Source organism: Dipteris shenzhenensis, chromosome 17 (assembly GCF_047967505.1).
Source record: "Dipteris shenzhenensis isolate YYH24624 ecotype China chromosome 17, Dip_SZ_1.0, whole genome shotgun sequence".
Taxonomy (NCBI): Eukaryota; Viridiplantae; Streptophyta; class Polypodiopsida; order Gleicheniales; family Dipteridaceae; genus Dipteris; species Dipteris shenzhenensis.
Genome location: NC_141612.1, coordinates 50,884,461 through 50,901,097, shown reverse-complemented (window position 1 = coordinate 50,901,097; position 16,637 = coordinate 50,884,461). Strand labels below are relative to the sequence as shown.

The 16,637-nt window shown below is 42.7% G+C and overlaps 1 protein-coding gene across 1 annotated transcript; it reads left to right on the top strand.

Annotated features, from left to right (window-relative positions):
* The first annotated feature begins 12,968 nt into the window (after positions 1-12,968).
* VIP5 (plus-3 domain-containing protein) lies at positions 12,969-15,363 on the top strand. The gene has a single exon (XM_087388703.1). It carries the CDS (start codon positions 13,118-13,120, stop codon positions 14,996-14,998), a length of 1,881 nt encoding a protein of 626 aa, XP_087244829.1. The 5' UTR covers positions 12,969-13,117; the 3' UTR covers positions 14,999-15,363.
* The last annotated feature ends 1,274 nt before the right edge of the window (positions 15,364-16,637 follow it).

The window sequence follows — 16,637 nt, the reverse complement described above, 5'->3', positions numbered from 1 at the left end:
CAACAGTTACAAGCAAATGTAGGGCAATCTGAGCTCAGGAAAATGGTTCATAGTATGTCTGCTAGACCATCTCGTTAAGAGAAAGGTAAATCTCCAATGGACCCTGAAACCAGTGTTCATACGGTCGAGCCTAGGAGGGCTAAGGTGCCTAATATTGCCAATTATAGGCCAGAAAAGTATTCTGGTCGGATGTCTGACCGTAGTTCCGATATCATAGAGACCTGGTTACACAAATGGGACGAGGCCTTCGCCATTTGTGAAATCAGGAATGATATGAAAAAAATCCGCGAGGCCACCCATATGTTTAATGAGGCAGCGGATAGGTGGTGGATAAAACAATAGAAAGATGGATTGGCATCCACTACTTGGGAGGGGTTTTCAAAAGAATTTAGAAAACACTTCTTACCTCCTGACGAAGCATCCCGAGCTTGGGATCAGTATCGAAATCTTCGTCAGAGAAATTTATCAGTGGCAGAATACACTGATAAGTTCAGAAAAAGTGTAATGAAAATTTATGAACCTCTACCTCAGTCAATCCACGTAAAAGATTTTATCTTTGGATTAAATGATCGGATCAAGATGGAAGTTCGGGCTAAGTATGTGAACACGCTTGATGAAGCAATTGCCATAGCCCTGAACTATGAGGATGCAAAAGGGAACAGACCGAGTGGGTTTGTGCATTTTGGGACTCAGTATGAGTACCCGAAGAAAACTGGGTTTAAGAAGAAGTGGATTAGCAAAGGGAGTGCCTCACAGCCTAGTGGTCAAGCTAAGCAGGCAAAACCAGTTGAGACTCCTAAATCAAGTACCACCATTGGAATGAAAAGAAAAGTAACGCCAATGGCAGCCCGGGCTTGGTCGAAGTCTGCTTTGAACCCAGAGCAAAGAGAAAAAGCGAGCAGAGAAGGCTTGTGTTTTGGATGCCTTCAGCCTCATCAGTGGAAATATTGTCCACGAAACAAGGATTGTCGGATGGCTAAGATGGTGATCTCAGAATGCGACGTGAAAATGGAGGGAAGTCCCAGAGCAGAACAGATGCAGATTCAGCTAGCGGGATCTTCTCAAAGGTCAATACCGGTTTTGTTATGTGTGTCTGTTGCTAAGCTAGTGCACCTAATAATGTCCTGTCAAAGCCCGCAGCAACAGGGTATACAGCCTTTAATGATACGGAGTTAATTAAGATGAAAGGACAAGTAGCTAATCATGATGTCATTGTGTTGTTTGACTCAGCATCAACGCACAATGTAATTAACTCCAAGCTTGTAAAGAGGCTGAAACTAAAGACTAGCCCATCTGACTATGCATATACAGTCAGAATGGTAGATGGAAGTTCAACTGAAGTATGAGACCAAAGGGTTACCCAGTTGGAGCTTCGAATTCAGGACTATGCTGAGAAGCTTGATTTTGAAATGACAAAGCTTGCTCATGCAGACATAGCCCTGGGTAAGGCTTGGCATTCTAGGAAGAATCCAGCCATAGATTGGAAAAAGCACATTTATCAATTCAAGATGAATGATGTGCTGTATGTCTTACGAGGTGAAAAAGATATACCTCAAGGACCGTTGGTTTCCGGAATGGAAATTCGAAAAGCTCAAGAAGAGTTTTCGTTTCTTTGTACAGCATCGGTAGAGCCGATTGATGATTCTTCGGCTAGCACTGATGTTGCCCAAAATGGAGAGATGGCCAAGCTGGCTGATCAAAACAGAGTTCTCTGATTGTTTTAGGGATGAGTTACCTTATGGGTTACCTCCAGAGCGGAATGTTCAGCATAAGATTGAACTAATCCCGAGGGTAGAACCTATAAATAGACCTCCCTATAGGTTGAGTTTTACCGAAGAAGCGGAGGCACGAAGACAGCTGGAAGAATACCTCAAGCTGGGGCAGATTCAACCAAGTTTCTCACCTTTTGCTTCGCCAGTGATATTAAAGAAGAAGAAAGATGATACGTTTCGCCTCTGTATAGATTACAGAGCATTGAATAATATCACTATTAAGCACAGGTATCCGATGGCTTAGATCGATAATTTGCTAGATGCGTTACATGGGGTCGTAATTTTCAGTAAGATAGATCTTAAATGTGGCTACCATCAGATCCGTATTAGAGCCGAGGATGCGCATAAAACCGCTTTTAGAAGTAGGTTTGGACATTATAAGTTTTTGGTAATGCCGTTTGGACTTACCAAAGCTCCAGCTACATTCGTCATGCTTATGAACGATTTACTACGTCCGTATATCGGAAAGTTTATAGTGCACTTTATTGACGATATTCTGGTATTCAGTAAAAGTATTACTGAGCATCACGAACACTTAAGAATAGTGTTCAATACTTTGAGGAAAGCCAGTCTTTATGTAAATAAAAAGAAAACTATACTGTGTATGGTAAGACTTGAATATTTAGGATTCATAATTACTCCTGAGGGGGTAGAAATGGATCCAAAGAAAGTGGCTGCGATACTGACTTGGCCAATCCCTTAGAGTTTGACCGCTTTGCGATCATTCTTGGGATTTGTCCAATTTTATCGAAGGCATATCAAAGGATATTCCGAAATAGTATCGATATTGACTGATCTGACCTCAGATAAAGTACCTTTTATATGGGGATAGAATCAACAGGAGAGTTTTAACACCATAAAACAAGCTATGGCCGGTGTTAAAAATAGTTGATCCCCAGAAACCGTTTTTCCTTAAAACCAATGCAAGTGGCATTGCGGTAGGAGCAGTTCTCCTCGAAGAGGGAAGGCGAGTAGCCTTTGAAAGCAAGAAGCTTTCTCCCTCTCAACGAAATTGGCCAACTCATGAATTAGAGTTGTATGCTGTTGTCCATGCTCTGAAAACATAAAGACATTATTTGTATAGGTCAGAGTTTTATGTTGATGTTGATCATGATACTCTGAAACATTTTTGTAAACAACCTGACTTAAGAGGCCGCCAAGCTAGGTGGGCAGAACTCATGCAGGAGTTTAACTTGACGATTCGGTACCGAAGAGGGAAGGATAATAAAGTTGCTGATGCGTTGTCATGCATTATGCATAATATGAGTTTCACGATATTAGAGAGTGCTCTAATGACCGAGACTAGAGAAACTCAAAAGGTGGACGAGTTATCCAGAGCCTTTGGCCTAAGGCTCAGGTATTCAAACCCGAGGAAAAGGGTAACCTGGCATCCAGAAAACGCCAAACTTATGCAAGATATGCCATAAGGGATGGTATGCTGAAAAGAAATGGCAAGGTAGTAGTACCTAATCAGAATGATCTCAGGCAGAGAGTCATTCAACAATGCCATGATAGCCCATGTGCGGGACATCCAAGAGTCGAGAAGACATATGATCTCGTGAGACGAGATTTCTTTTAGCCAAATGTGGTGGTTGATCATCTTACCAAGATGGCTCACTTCATTCCAACTAGAGAGTCTGTTAGTGCCCCGCAAGTGGCGGATTTGTTTATTAGACATATATTTCGTTTGCATGGATTACCCAAATCTATAGTGTCCGACAGGGATGTCAAATTTACCAGTCATTTTTGGACTGCGATGTTTGAGATACTAAGGATTGAGTTGGGAATGAGTAGTGGGGATCATCCAGAAACGGATGGTCAGACGGAAAGAATCAACCAAATTTTAGAGGATATGGTTAGAGCATATGTGTCATTGAGGCAACATACATGGGACAAGTGGTTGCCATTGTTAGAATTTGCCTACAATGATAGAAAACATTCCTCTACACGGTTCAGTCCATTTGAGCTGAACTATGGTTATAGACCAGCGAATCCAACTATAGTTGGAGTACCTCAGAAAGTGCCTAGTGCCGCGAACTTTGTGGTTCAGATGCAGGAGATGCTAGCACTTGCGAGAGCTAACATCCGCCAAGCTATGGATAGAGCTAAGGCGTATGCAAATGAAAACAAATCCGTTAAGAGAATTTAAGGAAGGAGAAAAAGTTTTTCTCAAAGTTCCTTCACACTCTAAGTATTTGACTGCGGGAGAGTGTGCTAAGTTATCACCTCGATATTATGGGCCATGGTTAATTCTAAAAAGAATAGGCAAGGTAGCCTATAAATTAGAATTACCACAGGGTTGTAAGGTGCACCCAGTGTTTCATGTTTCTCGTTTAAAGAAATTTTTGCATACAGGTGACTCACTAATCGAGGGTGTTGTTTTGTTTCAGGAGATAGAGGATAATGCAAGACACAAACCAACAGGAATCCTGAACCGAGGAACAATGCAAGTACGCAATCGGAAGATACCCACGGTGTTGGTTGCATGGCATGGTTTGCCTCTATCAGAAGCTACTTGGGAATCCGTATACCAGTAATGGAGAGTGTTTCCAGACTTTATCATCGAGGACGCTGATGCTTGAAGAGGGAAGGAATGTTACACTCAAGTTCAGATAACATGACCTCGGAAGGCTCAGTCGACATTTTCCTTTAACGGATCAATGTTTGTATTATATTTGTTTGGGCTTCATGTAAATGATAAAAAAGGAATCAAGGTCAAGGTCCTTGGTGAGGGTAACATGACACTAGACTAGGTGGATCTAAGGCTAAGGGGCCTAAATGCATGAAATGTGCCAAGGGGCAAATGGTTTCGATGATATCCCAAGAGAGGGGTAAATGATGCATTTAGGAGGGACCCTAGAATGAAGACATGTGGCATACTAGATCCATCTAGGGAATTTTGGGGCTTGGTGGAATTTGTAAGCAGGAGCCTTCACGTAGCAAAAGATATAGAGAGCTTACTACCACCGAGGTTGGCTGGGAGGATAATCCTTGTGCTTATGCCCGTGATTGAGTAAAAGTTTAGGCGTTGACAGAATTTCACGTATCACCGCAAGTGGCGGATTTGTTTATTAAACATATATTTCGTTTGCATGGATTACCCAAATCCATAGTGTCAGACAGGGATGTCAAATTTACTAGTCATTTTTGGACTGCAGTGTTTGAGACACTAAGGACTGAGTTGGGAATGAGTAGAGGGGATCATTCAGAAACGAATGGTCAAACGGAAAGAATCAACCAAATTTTAGAGGATATGCTTAGAGCATATGTGTCATTGAGGCAACATACATGGGACAAGTGGTTGCCACTATTAGAATTTGCCTACAATGATAGAAAATATTCCTCTACAGGGTTCAGTCCATTTGAGCTGAACTATGGTTATAGACCAGCGAATCCAACTACAGTTGGAGTATCTCAGAAAGTGCCTAGTGCCGCGAACTTTGTGGTTCAGATGCGGGAGATGCTAGCACTTGCGAGAGCTAACATCGGCCAAGCTATGGATAGAGCTAAGGTGTATGCGGATGAAAACAGATCCGTTAGAGAATTTAAGGAAGGAGAAAAAGTTTTTCTCAGAGTTCCTTCGCACTCTAAGTCATCACCCCGATATTGTGGGCCGTGGTTAATTCTCAAAAGAATAGGCAAGGTAGCCTATAAATTAGAATTACCACAGGGTTGTAAGGCGCACCCAGTGTTTCATGTTTCTCGTTTAAAGAAATTTTTGCATACAGGTGACTCACTAATCGAGGGTGTTGTTTTGTTTCAGGAGATAGAGGATAATGCAAGACGCAAACCAACAAGAATCATGGACCAAGGAACCATGCAAGTACGCAATTGGAAGATACCCACGGTGTTGGTTGCATGGCATGGTTTACCTCTATCAGAAGCTACCTGGAAATCCGTATACCAGTTACGGAGAGTGTTCTCAGACTTTATCATCGAGGACGTTGATGCCTGAAGAGGGAAGGAATGTTATGCTCAAGTTGAGGCTTTTCATCTTAATTAACTCCGTATCGTTAAAGGCTGTATACCCCATTGCTGCGGGCTTTGACAGGACATTATCAGGTGCACTAGTTACTAGCTTAGCAACAAACACACATAACAAAACAGGTGCTGACCTTTGAGAAGATCCCGCTAACTGAATCTGCATCTGTTCTGCTCTGGGACTTTCCTCCATTTCCACGTTGCATTCTAAGATCACCATCTCAGCCATCCGACAATCCTTGTTTCGTGGACAATCTTTCCACTGATGAGGTAGAAGACATCCAAAACACAAGCCTTCTCTCCTCGCTCTTTTTCTTTGCTCTGGGTTCAAAGAAGACTTCGACCAAGCCCGGGCTGCCATTGGTGTTACTTTTCTTTTCATCCCGATGGTGGTATTTGGCTTAGGAGTCTCAACTGGCTTCGCCTACTTGGCTTGACCACTAGGCTGTGAGGCACTTCCTTTGCTAATCCACTTCTTCTTAAACCTGTTTTCTTCGGGTACTCATGCCGAGCCCCAACCTGCATAAACCCACTTGGTCTTGATTCGATCATTCAGTCCAAAGATAAAATCTTTTACCTGGATTGACTGAGGTAGAGGTTCATAAACCTTTATTACACTTTCTCTGAACTTATCAGTGTATTCCGCCACTGATAAATTTCTCTGACGAAGGTTTCGATACTGATCCCAAGCTCGGGATGCTTCGAAGTGTTTTCTAAATTCTTTTTTAAACCCCTCCAAGTAGTGGATGCCACTCCATCTTTCTGCTGTTTTATCCACCACCTATCTGCTGCCCCATTAAACATATGGGTGGCCTCGCGAATTTTTTTCATATCACTCTTGATTTCACAAATGGCGAAGGCCTCGTCCCATTTGTGTAACCAGGTCTCTATGATATCGGAACTACGTTCAGACATCCGACCAGAATACTTTTCTGGCCTATAATTGGCAATATTAGGCACCTTAGCCCTCCTAGGCTCGACCGTATGAACACTGGTTTCAGGTTCCATTGGAGATTTACCTTTCTCTTAACGAGATGGTCTAGCAGACATACTATGAACCAATTTCCTGAGCTCAGATTGCCCTACATTTGCTTGTAACTGTTGCGCTAAAATCTGTTGCAAGGCATCCTCCAATAAAGCAATTCTACCAGACAGTGTATGGCCTGCTGGGCACGACACCTGCGGGGTGGGTTGGACTCCCGATTCTATGGGATCCACCCTAGAAGCTGCTTCTTCTACTTCCATTTAGGTCAATGAGTGCGTGTGTGTGTGTTGTTTTTTTTTTTTTTTAAACACACATAAATTGTATCCACAATCGAAAGCCCAACTCCCAAATATATATCAACTGCAAACCAAAACCGCTTTTCCCCATACTAGGGAAACTCCTGCACACCTAAACTACAAATATCCCATGCATAACAGGCATATAACCAAATGTTTGCATCAATCCAATATGCCTCCCAAATCTGGAACCCAATACCACGATCAGGAACTCCAAACTAAAGACAAATAAAACCTGAAATAGCACTAGAAATACCAAAATTCAAAGAAAAGCAGAGTAAGATGCCCCCTGGTAATTTGTTATTGCTAGCCACCTTTCGATCTGTAACTTAGAATCGACTTCTTGAATGCAATTGTATTTGAGCCCAATTCTTCGAAGAACACAAACTTCTCAACAGTCGCAATCCCCTGAATTCGTTGATTAAAATATTACGATCGCTATGCTTTATCTCGCTTCAAATCATCGTTTCAACGCTCACGTTCACGACGAAGGCACCAGACCTAGGCTTAACTACTCTCCATTCGTCATCCTTGCTCCGTAGTAATTGTAGACCACAAAGATCTTTATATAGAGGTTGAGGGAATCGAGGCCTACGTGACTGGTAACTCTGAAGTTGATGTAGTCCTCATCCCGTTACCTGCTCCTCAGCCCATGAGTTTAAGCATACGCCCAGCCAGCCCAAGACCTCTCGTGATCGTTAATCTGTAATCCCCTTTTTTCAATCACCTGTCGCTCTGATACCAAAATGATACGTATAAATCTGTAATGCCTAACTTTCCTCTTTTGTAAATCACGGGCATAGGCACATACTTTCCTCCCAGCCAACCTCAGTGGTAGCTAACTCACAGAATCAATCCTTACGTGAAAGCTCCTGCTTGCAAAGTTCCACCGAGCCCCAATTCCCTAGATGGATCTAGTATGCCACATGTCTTCATTTTAGGTTACCTCCTAACTGCATCAGTTACCCCTCTTGGGATATCATTGAAATCGTTTGCCCCTTGGCACATTTAATGCATTTAGACCCCTTAGCCTTAGATCCACCTAGTCTTGTGCCATGTCACCCTCACCAAAGACCTTGACCTTGATTCCTTTTTTATCATTTACGTGAAGCTCAAACAAATATAATACAAACATGGATCCTTTAAAGGAAAATGTCGACTGACCCTTCCGAGGTCATGTTGCCTCAACTTGAGCGTAACAAGGAGACCGCTCTAAAAGTGACAGATAATGTGCAAATTTTTATTTATACAAAACTTAAAACTATTAATAGAGCAGCAGAAAAAGTAACTGAAATTACAAGATTTAGAAACAATTGAAACAAATTGTAAAGGGATAAATAAAGAAGAGGAATAAATTGGAATCCATAACAATGAGAGAATCACCAAAAAGAGAGCAAAAAGACAAGCAATAAGCGAGCTAAAAACTGAAGTGAGATGACAAAATAATAAAAGGACTAAAAGGCTATGGAGCCACCATAGTGCAACAAGGATCTGGATGAGAGCCCTCAAGATCATGACACGTTTGTAGAGTCTTCATAGAGACTACACCTAGGGGATGGTGGCTTGGTTAACAGAGGGAGGACACGCGTTTCAGATTGATGAGATCTCCCCAGCCTACCGGATACAGGGTCAGAGCATTCATAAGATTGCACTCCATGAGGTAGTCCCTCCTGACAGCCTAGCTCCTCCTCCTAGGGAGGACAGTGTTTGGGAGGTGGTAGCCAGCATCACGACTTGGAACATTTGGGTGGCTCGTTGCAGTCTTGCGATGGGTGAGCACCCGGTTCCACCCTCGGCTACCCTAGTTGCTATCTGGCAGGATATCATTTACACTCTACGGTCCACCTGGGAGCGTGGGGCCTCAGGCTCTAGGGCGACTATCAAGAGGCGTGCTCACTTCTACAAGGCTTGGCCTACAGGTGTTTTCTACATCTTCACTCCGCAAGGGATTCGCTGGTTGTATAGTCCCCCCACTTGGCTGTTAGCCCCAGTTCCAGAGATCCCCTAGGCAATGAGTTGGGTTTCTTTGGAACAGGCTGGTTCTTCTTTCAGCCTAAAAAGGACTGAAAGGCTGAAGATATGTTGAAAATGGACAGGAAAAAGGAGCTGAAAATGAGATTAAACAACAAAAGAGAATGATGCACTTATTTAAGAAAAAAACGCAAATAAGGATGACTGAAAGCAATGGTATTGAAAGAAACCCCCCCCCTCCACCAAAAAAAAAAACAACTGAAAATATTTTATCTAGGCACTTGAAGAGGTAAGACATTGCTTCTTCACTTTGGGGGGAAGGACCTTGCTAGTACCCATTTTCTATGACCAATTGTTCTAAGTTTGGCATTTACCTTAGCTTTGTATGATACAACTTCGTGTTCTGACTCAGTGAGACTCGTCTATGAGTATGCATGTCGTCCTCAAAAGAGTCCTAAAATGTACATGGAGTTCAAAGGTCCAGTAAACAACTCCAATTGTTAATATTCTAGACTTACACCATATACAAGTAGCCCATAAATGCACCATCAAAATGCTATAGCGATATAGGCAAACAACTTCCAAAGTTGGTCCTTAAAGTTCAAGTGTGTCATTAAGGTCACCTTCGGCATTGCAAAGCAGACTCCGGACAAAAATTTTTCATTCAATGAACAACTCTACAACAACAGTTCGAGCTCAGATATGTTGGAATTGGAAATTTTATTGGAAATAAGAGGCGAGATCTTCTCATATATGACGTGTGATGATGATAATATTGGGTCTATCTGTGGGATTTAGCACACAACCCTTTGCATTTTGTTTATAGTACTTTGCATTTAGCATAAAGTAATTTGAATTTAGCACACAACACTTTGCATTTTGTTTATAGTACCTTGCATTTAGCATATAACCACACATTTATGTGGGGGGAGAGTTGGCACACTTCTTCTCAAAAAATTATAAAACCAAGGAACATGCCCTTCCTTGGGTTTATATCAATTTGTATTTAGCACATAGCATTTGCATATAGCACATAGCATGTCCAATTTAGAACATAGCACTTTGCATTTGTCATATAACACTTTGCATTTAGCACATAACCAATGTAAAATTTTAAGACCAAGGAATTTGCTCTGCATTGGGTTGTTAGAACTTTGTATTTAGCACAAAGCAATTTAGAATTTGCATATAGTAATTTTGAATTCGACACATAGGACTTTGCATTTTGGCTTACAGTACATTGCATTTAGCACATAACCTCACATAATTTTGTGTGGAAGGAGAGTTGGCACACTTTCTCTCCAAAAATTATAAGACCAAGGAATGTGCCCTTCCTTGGGTTCATATCGATTTGCATGTAGCACATAGAAATGTGCATATCGCACATAGTAATTTGAATTTGGCACATAGCACTTTGCATTTGGCACATAACAGTTTGCATCTAGCACATAACCAATGTTTGTGTAAGCTACTCTCAAAAAATTATAAGACCAAGGGATTTGCTCTTCCTTGTGTTATTAGCACTTTCTATTTAGCACATATCAATTCGCATTTTGTCATGGCATGTTTCATATAACAATAAAAGATAATAGTTGGGATGAATGTTAAGTAAAGAAAAGCAAAGCAACAACCTGTTGGAATCCTAGTCTCATTGTCAAAATTAATTTCTTTTCACTCTTCTAGGTCTTCTCCATTGGTGAGAGCATCCACATCAACGTGACCGGTAATATGACATGGGTTTTCAAGTGTTAGTTTGGCATATGCTTCATTGCAGCAGTACTGGGCAATCCCCAGAAGCACTCTTGCAAGAGACCACATCTCCCTTGTCATTCTTTTTCTCAAATCCATCGGGCATTCGTTTATTGATGTCACTACCACACCCCACAATGTGACAAAATCCATTCGATGGAGTTAGCATTATGGGCATATTGAAACCATCCACCAAGCTCACATTGTAGAAATCTAGTGTGGGCTTGCCACTTTTCAGAGTGATCCCCGCAAGAGTTGATGGTGGATTGGCTCTAGTCCTTGCACAGTCTATTTTACTTGTGCAATCCCCAGTTTCACAAGTGCCTAGTCTAACACTCGAGGAATTGCAGCCCATTCTTTCCCAAAATCGGCCTGACCATGTTGCTAGGGTAGTTATGTTTGTAGACTCGCCAGATTTTAGTACAAAGCCACCATTTCCCAACAACACCCGGGCCAAATTGTGTATTAAACCTGTTGGAGAAGGTAAAAAGTGGTTGCAAATACTCTTGTAGAAAAAAAACATCTGGTCAGAAAACTTGAGGGATTGCAGTGGCCAATTCCCCGAAAGTTGTTCAACAAGATGTGGTGTGACACAAATTCACAAAAATTGGACTGTCTTATTTGTCTAAAAGATGAAATCCAGGAACTTTATGGTTGATCTTCCATGGTAAAAGCACTCACTCAATCTACGTTTTGTAAGCTGAATTAACCCTCACTTGGTCCCAAATTGTGGCGAGGCATTGAGGCATGCACAAAGCTACTATCAAATCAGTTCAAATGACAACAGAGTTCCTATGTGAAGATTGTGTAGGAAAACTCATGCGACTTGATGCAAAAGAGGAGGTCTCTGAAAAATCCGAGTAGGGTCCAAATGCGCCATTTTGACCTTCATATCAGAAACCTCATTGAGGCTGCTCTATTGCAACTCTTCAATGTTTGTTGATGCATGTGCTTTAGTAACGTTTGTTGTGCCATTTGGGGATCCAAGGACAAGGCTTCGAATCAAACCGAACTTCAGCAACAATATTTTAGCTAGCATTATTACAGGAGTCATGTTCATCAATTTCAGAAGCAAAGCTCCCTTCATGAAGAGGGAAGCTCGAATTAAGAGCTTGTTGTGTGAGTGTGACTTTGATTTGCGCTCCTTCGAAATTTGCCTCCAAAGAGGCCAACGGAGTATTAAACAAAAACTAAACTTCCGGCACGATAGGCCTTTCCCTTCCATCAAAGTTTTCCGTGATATGAGAATCCTTGGGTGTAGACATTGTAGCATTATCATCACCAAGTTCCAAATAGAATACATGGGGTATCCTCATTCAACATCTCTCCTGAATTTTGCTATGGCCTCCACTCATTGGTCCTGTGCTTTCCAATAACCTTGGAGCGGTGGATTCACTAATAGTGTCCCCTAGCCAAAAATTGTCATCACCAAAATCATTGTCCGCATTGCCTCCCATGATCGTCGAATTAGTATGAACGGATCCTCCACTCCCAAAGTTAGCTTCAAAAAGGCATCCCTCGAATTTATCTCTTCCTGCAAATAATTGCAATTGATCCTCTCCAAGTAACCCAGGCCCGAGACATTATCGCCATTGCCAAGGTCGTTTGCGAATTGCTAACAAAAGTCATGGTCTTCCTGCTCCACTGGTTGAAAAGGCAATGTCCCTACAATAGCCATGTTGCAATGTAAAAGAAAAAAGGTCGTACCTGATTGCATTGGGAGTTCGATTGGAGCTAGGAAGGACAACAAGGCCAACACACATGATTATTTAAACGATGCAACGGCTGGCAATCAAGCCAAAGAGATCTGCGACCAAAAGTTTGAAGCGATGGAGCAAGAACATCGAAGAGATAGGATCGTGGGAAGAGAGGAGGAAGGGCAGACTAGGGCACGAAATGGAGGTCCACCATAGTCAGCACTCTAACAAGCTTCTTCATGGAAACCAAAGTAATCTGTGTTGCTTTGCAATTTATATTTGAGATAGAAGAAGACAGAGAAAAAGGGCGGCCATGCGGGGGCAAAGCAAGAACGCACCTACGAGGAAGATTGCCATTTTGTAGTTACCAAGGTAGTCCCTCAGCGTGGCGGTTGAGAATTCTCCATTTGCAAGGGGTGGCAGTTGTAGAGCATTATGCTTGACTAAGGACTTTTACAGGCTACATTTTCATTCCATCCCACAATGCTACCTGCCTAAAAAATTGAGAGAATACCCTAAAAGAGTCGGTTGGCGTTTAATGTCATTATAAAGGAAGCCCTTCTTCCTTCTCCTGTTTTCAGATCTGCTTCTTGTCTTCTGCAAGGGTTCCGCCTCTTTTTCCCCTCCTGCTCGTCCTCCCTCCCAACCCTTACCGCTCGGTTCAAAATGACGGATGCTTCCCTCGACGATATGCTCTTGGAGGCCGTCGGACGTAACCGTGGCAGCGACCGAAAGACCCCAACTCGTCCCGTGAAGCGAAGGCGTCGGGACTCAAGCTCTGATGACGAAGATGATGATGAGCGGAGCGACTCCAAGCGCGACAGCGACGACTTTGAGGACGATTATGATGATGAGCGGGGAGGAGGGAGCAGGAGGGCTCTCGGATCCAAAATGCCTCTCAAGAAGCGGTTTGATAACGCAGATAAGGATGATGAAGATGCTGGCCGTGATGGCTACGACAGCGATCTGTCTTTTGGAAGCGATCTGTACAAAGATGATGAGGACAGAGCTCGCCTGGCCGGCATGACCGAACTGCAGAGAGAGATGATTTTGCACGACCGAGCCGAGATGAGGGAGAACTTTTTGGTGAGGAAGCGGGCAGAAGCTCGTCAAAAGAAAGACGGGAGCAAGCAAAGGGACAGGGATCAAGCTCCACCCTCATCTAGGGTCCGTTCTTCAGCCAGGGATTCTTCTAGGAGTGTAAAGGAGAATGCTCTGAATGAGTTGGTTGCGAGAAGGCAGAAGGCTCACGATACTGATGTACAACGCCGACGAAGAGACATGGCTACCAGGGAGCCGTCGCCTCCAAGGAGGAAGTCTAGAGACAGTGACAGTTACAGCATGTCCGATTCCGAGACTAGCGACGACGAACGCATCTCGAAGGAGGAGGATGGTAGTGAAGGTGGGCGTTCAGAAGACGACAGGGAGGAACCCGGGGAAAAGTTGACGTTAGAGGACGTCACTCCAATCACAGTCCGTCGCTCAAAGCTTGCAAAATGGTTTCTTGAACCTTTTTTCGAGAATATCATAGTTGGCTGCTTTGTAAAGGTTGGAATTGGCATAAAGGACAACCGCAGCGTTTATCGGTTGTGTCAGGTTAAGAATGTGGATGCTCGGGACCCAATGAAGCAGTACAAATTTGAGAATCGAATGACACATAAGTTCTTAAACGTTGTCTGGGGGGATGATGGCTCTGCAGCAAGATGGAAAATGACGATGATTTCCGACCAGGCTCCAACCACCAGAGAATTCGATGAATGGCTAGCGGAGGTTGAGAAAACTGGTGGTCGCAGGCCTTCCCAGGCAGAAATTCTGGAGAAAAGAGAGGCCATTGCCAAATTGGGCAGTTTTGTCTATTCGGCTGCTCTTGTGAAGGCGATGCTGCAGGAGAAGAAGTTGTCATCATCCCGGCCTTCCAATGTGGCTGCAGAGAAGGACCGCTTGCTGAAGGAGCTTGCTCTAGCAGAGAGCACAGAAGATCAGGTCGAGGTGGCGAGGATTCAGGCTAAACTGAAGGATTTGGAGGTTTATTCAGCACAGAGTCAGAATAAGGATGCCAAGGCCCTTGCATTAGCGGAGATGAACAGGAGGAATAGGTTTGAGAATTTCAAGAATGCTTCAGAATTGAAGCCTGCAAGTAACGCCAAGGCTGGGGAAGCCGGTTATGATCCCTTTTCTCGGAGATGGACTCGCTCTCAGAACTATTATGACAGATCAGCCAAGGTTGAGAACACAGAAGCTGCAACAGCAAGCGAGGCTGCAACTGCTGCTGCTCAAGAGGCAGCAGCGGATGCTGGCAAACTCGTGGACACATTGGCTCCTGTGGCTGATGACACGAAGCTGTTTTCATTACACGGGTTTCAATTACCCATATCCTTGGTGGGAATTCAAAAGTTTGGGGGTGCCCAAGGTGCTCACCTTGCGTTCATTGCCAGAAAACAACGGCTTGAGGCCACCTGTGGAGTGCCGATTGAGAATAATGATGGGCGCAGACATATGTTGACCCTTACTGTCAATGATTACAAGCGGAGAAGAGGCCTACTGTAAAGCCCGTTTTCTCCTTTCTAGCTGTGTCCCTCATTGACGAAGCATATTGGAAGCATGATTATATCGTAGTCACGTGACTAGATCATTCCTAAGCTACGAACTATTTGATTCTTTCTGTAAATGGTTTTAGTACTCATATGGCTACTATATGAAACGGATCGTGTACACAGCTTTAAAGGGTGTGTTTAGATTATTCCTTTTAAGGGCTGGTTGACAAGTCATGATGATTTTGAAGAACAACTATATGACTGAGCAAGAAATAAAGAATGCTCTCTGCTTGATCTTGCCGTAAAGATGGATATGTGATTTGCAATTGCAGAAATGTAACGAAGCGAAGATTAAAGTAGCCTATTAGGCATCATTTAAGGGAAGTTCTGGTATTGATGAGATCCTTAGTGTTGTGCCAAGTTTATGTTATTGTCATAAAGGCGTTTAAGAAATTGTGCTCACATTGTAGGGCCTTGAATAGACTCATGATTAAACTACGAAGGATAATATTCTCAAAACATCCTTTCTGGAAATGGTTTTAATATCATATGGCTATGCTATGGAGTGGATCGTACACTGTATCTCGAGTGTTTTTTACGACCTAGTTGAGAATATATGTTGAGGAATTGGGAGAAAACCATATATGAACGTAGGAAAGAACGAATGCTGTTTTTTCATAAGATAAGTTATAAATTGTAGCATATTTTGCGTGAGTTGAGGAAGAAAATCTGGTGTTGACGAGGTCACAAATGCTGCACCAACCCTAAATGTATGTTATTTATACAAAGGCATCTACGGTCTAGTTTAGAAATTCTGTTCATCTTGTACGCCCTTGACTAGACTGGCACATGAAACTGTGAACTATAACATCTATGTGATGATTCGTTTTGCAAATGGTTTTAGACTGGTGATTAAACTGCGAACCAATACTCAAAGGTATACCATTCTTTCTGCAAAGAGTGTTTATCTGCCATTGATAAGGAGTGGGCTGTACACATGGCTTTAGAGTTTTTAATTTTTCGGAACTTTCTTTAAAGATTTAGCTGAGAAATTGCTGTGAGAAATTTGGAGAGGAATAGTGATTGCACAGGGATGAAAGAATGCTGTTTCTTCATCTTGCCTCAAAGATGGGTAACGTTGAGGAGAAATCTTCTCCTTCCTCCGTCATCTCAAGATGAAATCTCCTCGTTTAGTTCATGTGCAGGAGGGCATGCTAAAGCGTTGCTGCCCTTTCTAGACATGTGATTTTATTAAAAATAGTAATATATTCGATTCAAAAACCAAAAGGTGATTACATAAGAGGTGGGAGAGTAGTCTCGATCATTGAGCACTTGTTTGTGCAGACGGAACCTAGCATACTCCACCAAAATGTATCTCGGAAACATCAAGCATTTATGCTTTCCCGAAAAGCTCATTGTCACCTTTTACTGTTGGATATGATAAATATCTTCAATGTTATATTTTCAGATTTGGAAATAATGCCATACAAAGGTTCCGCAAGGAATTTTGGCCAACTTACAGTCAAAGATATTGCAAATGCCAGAGAGCATTCTTACTGCACTCAAACAACCCCATGGTCTGTTTAACAAGTACGTGTGTTGTATCCAAAAAAGTGTGTCCTTTTAATATGCTACATTTCAGCATCATAGTT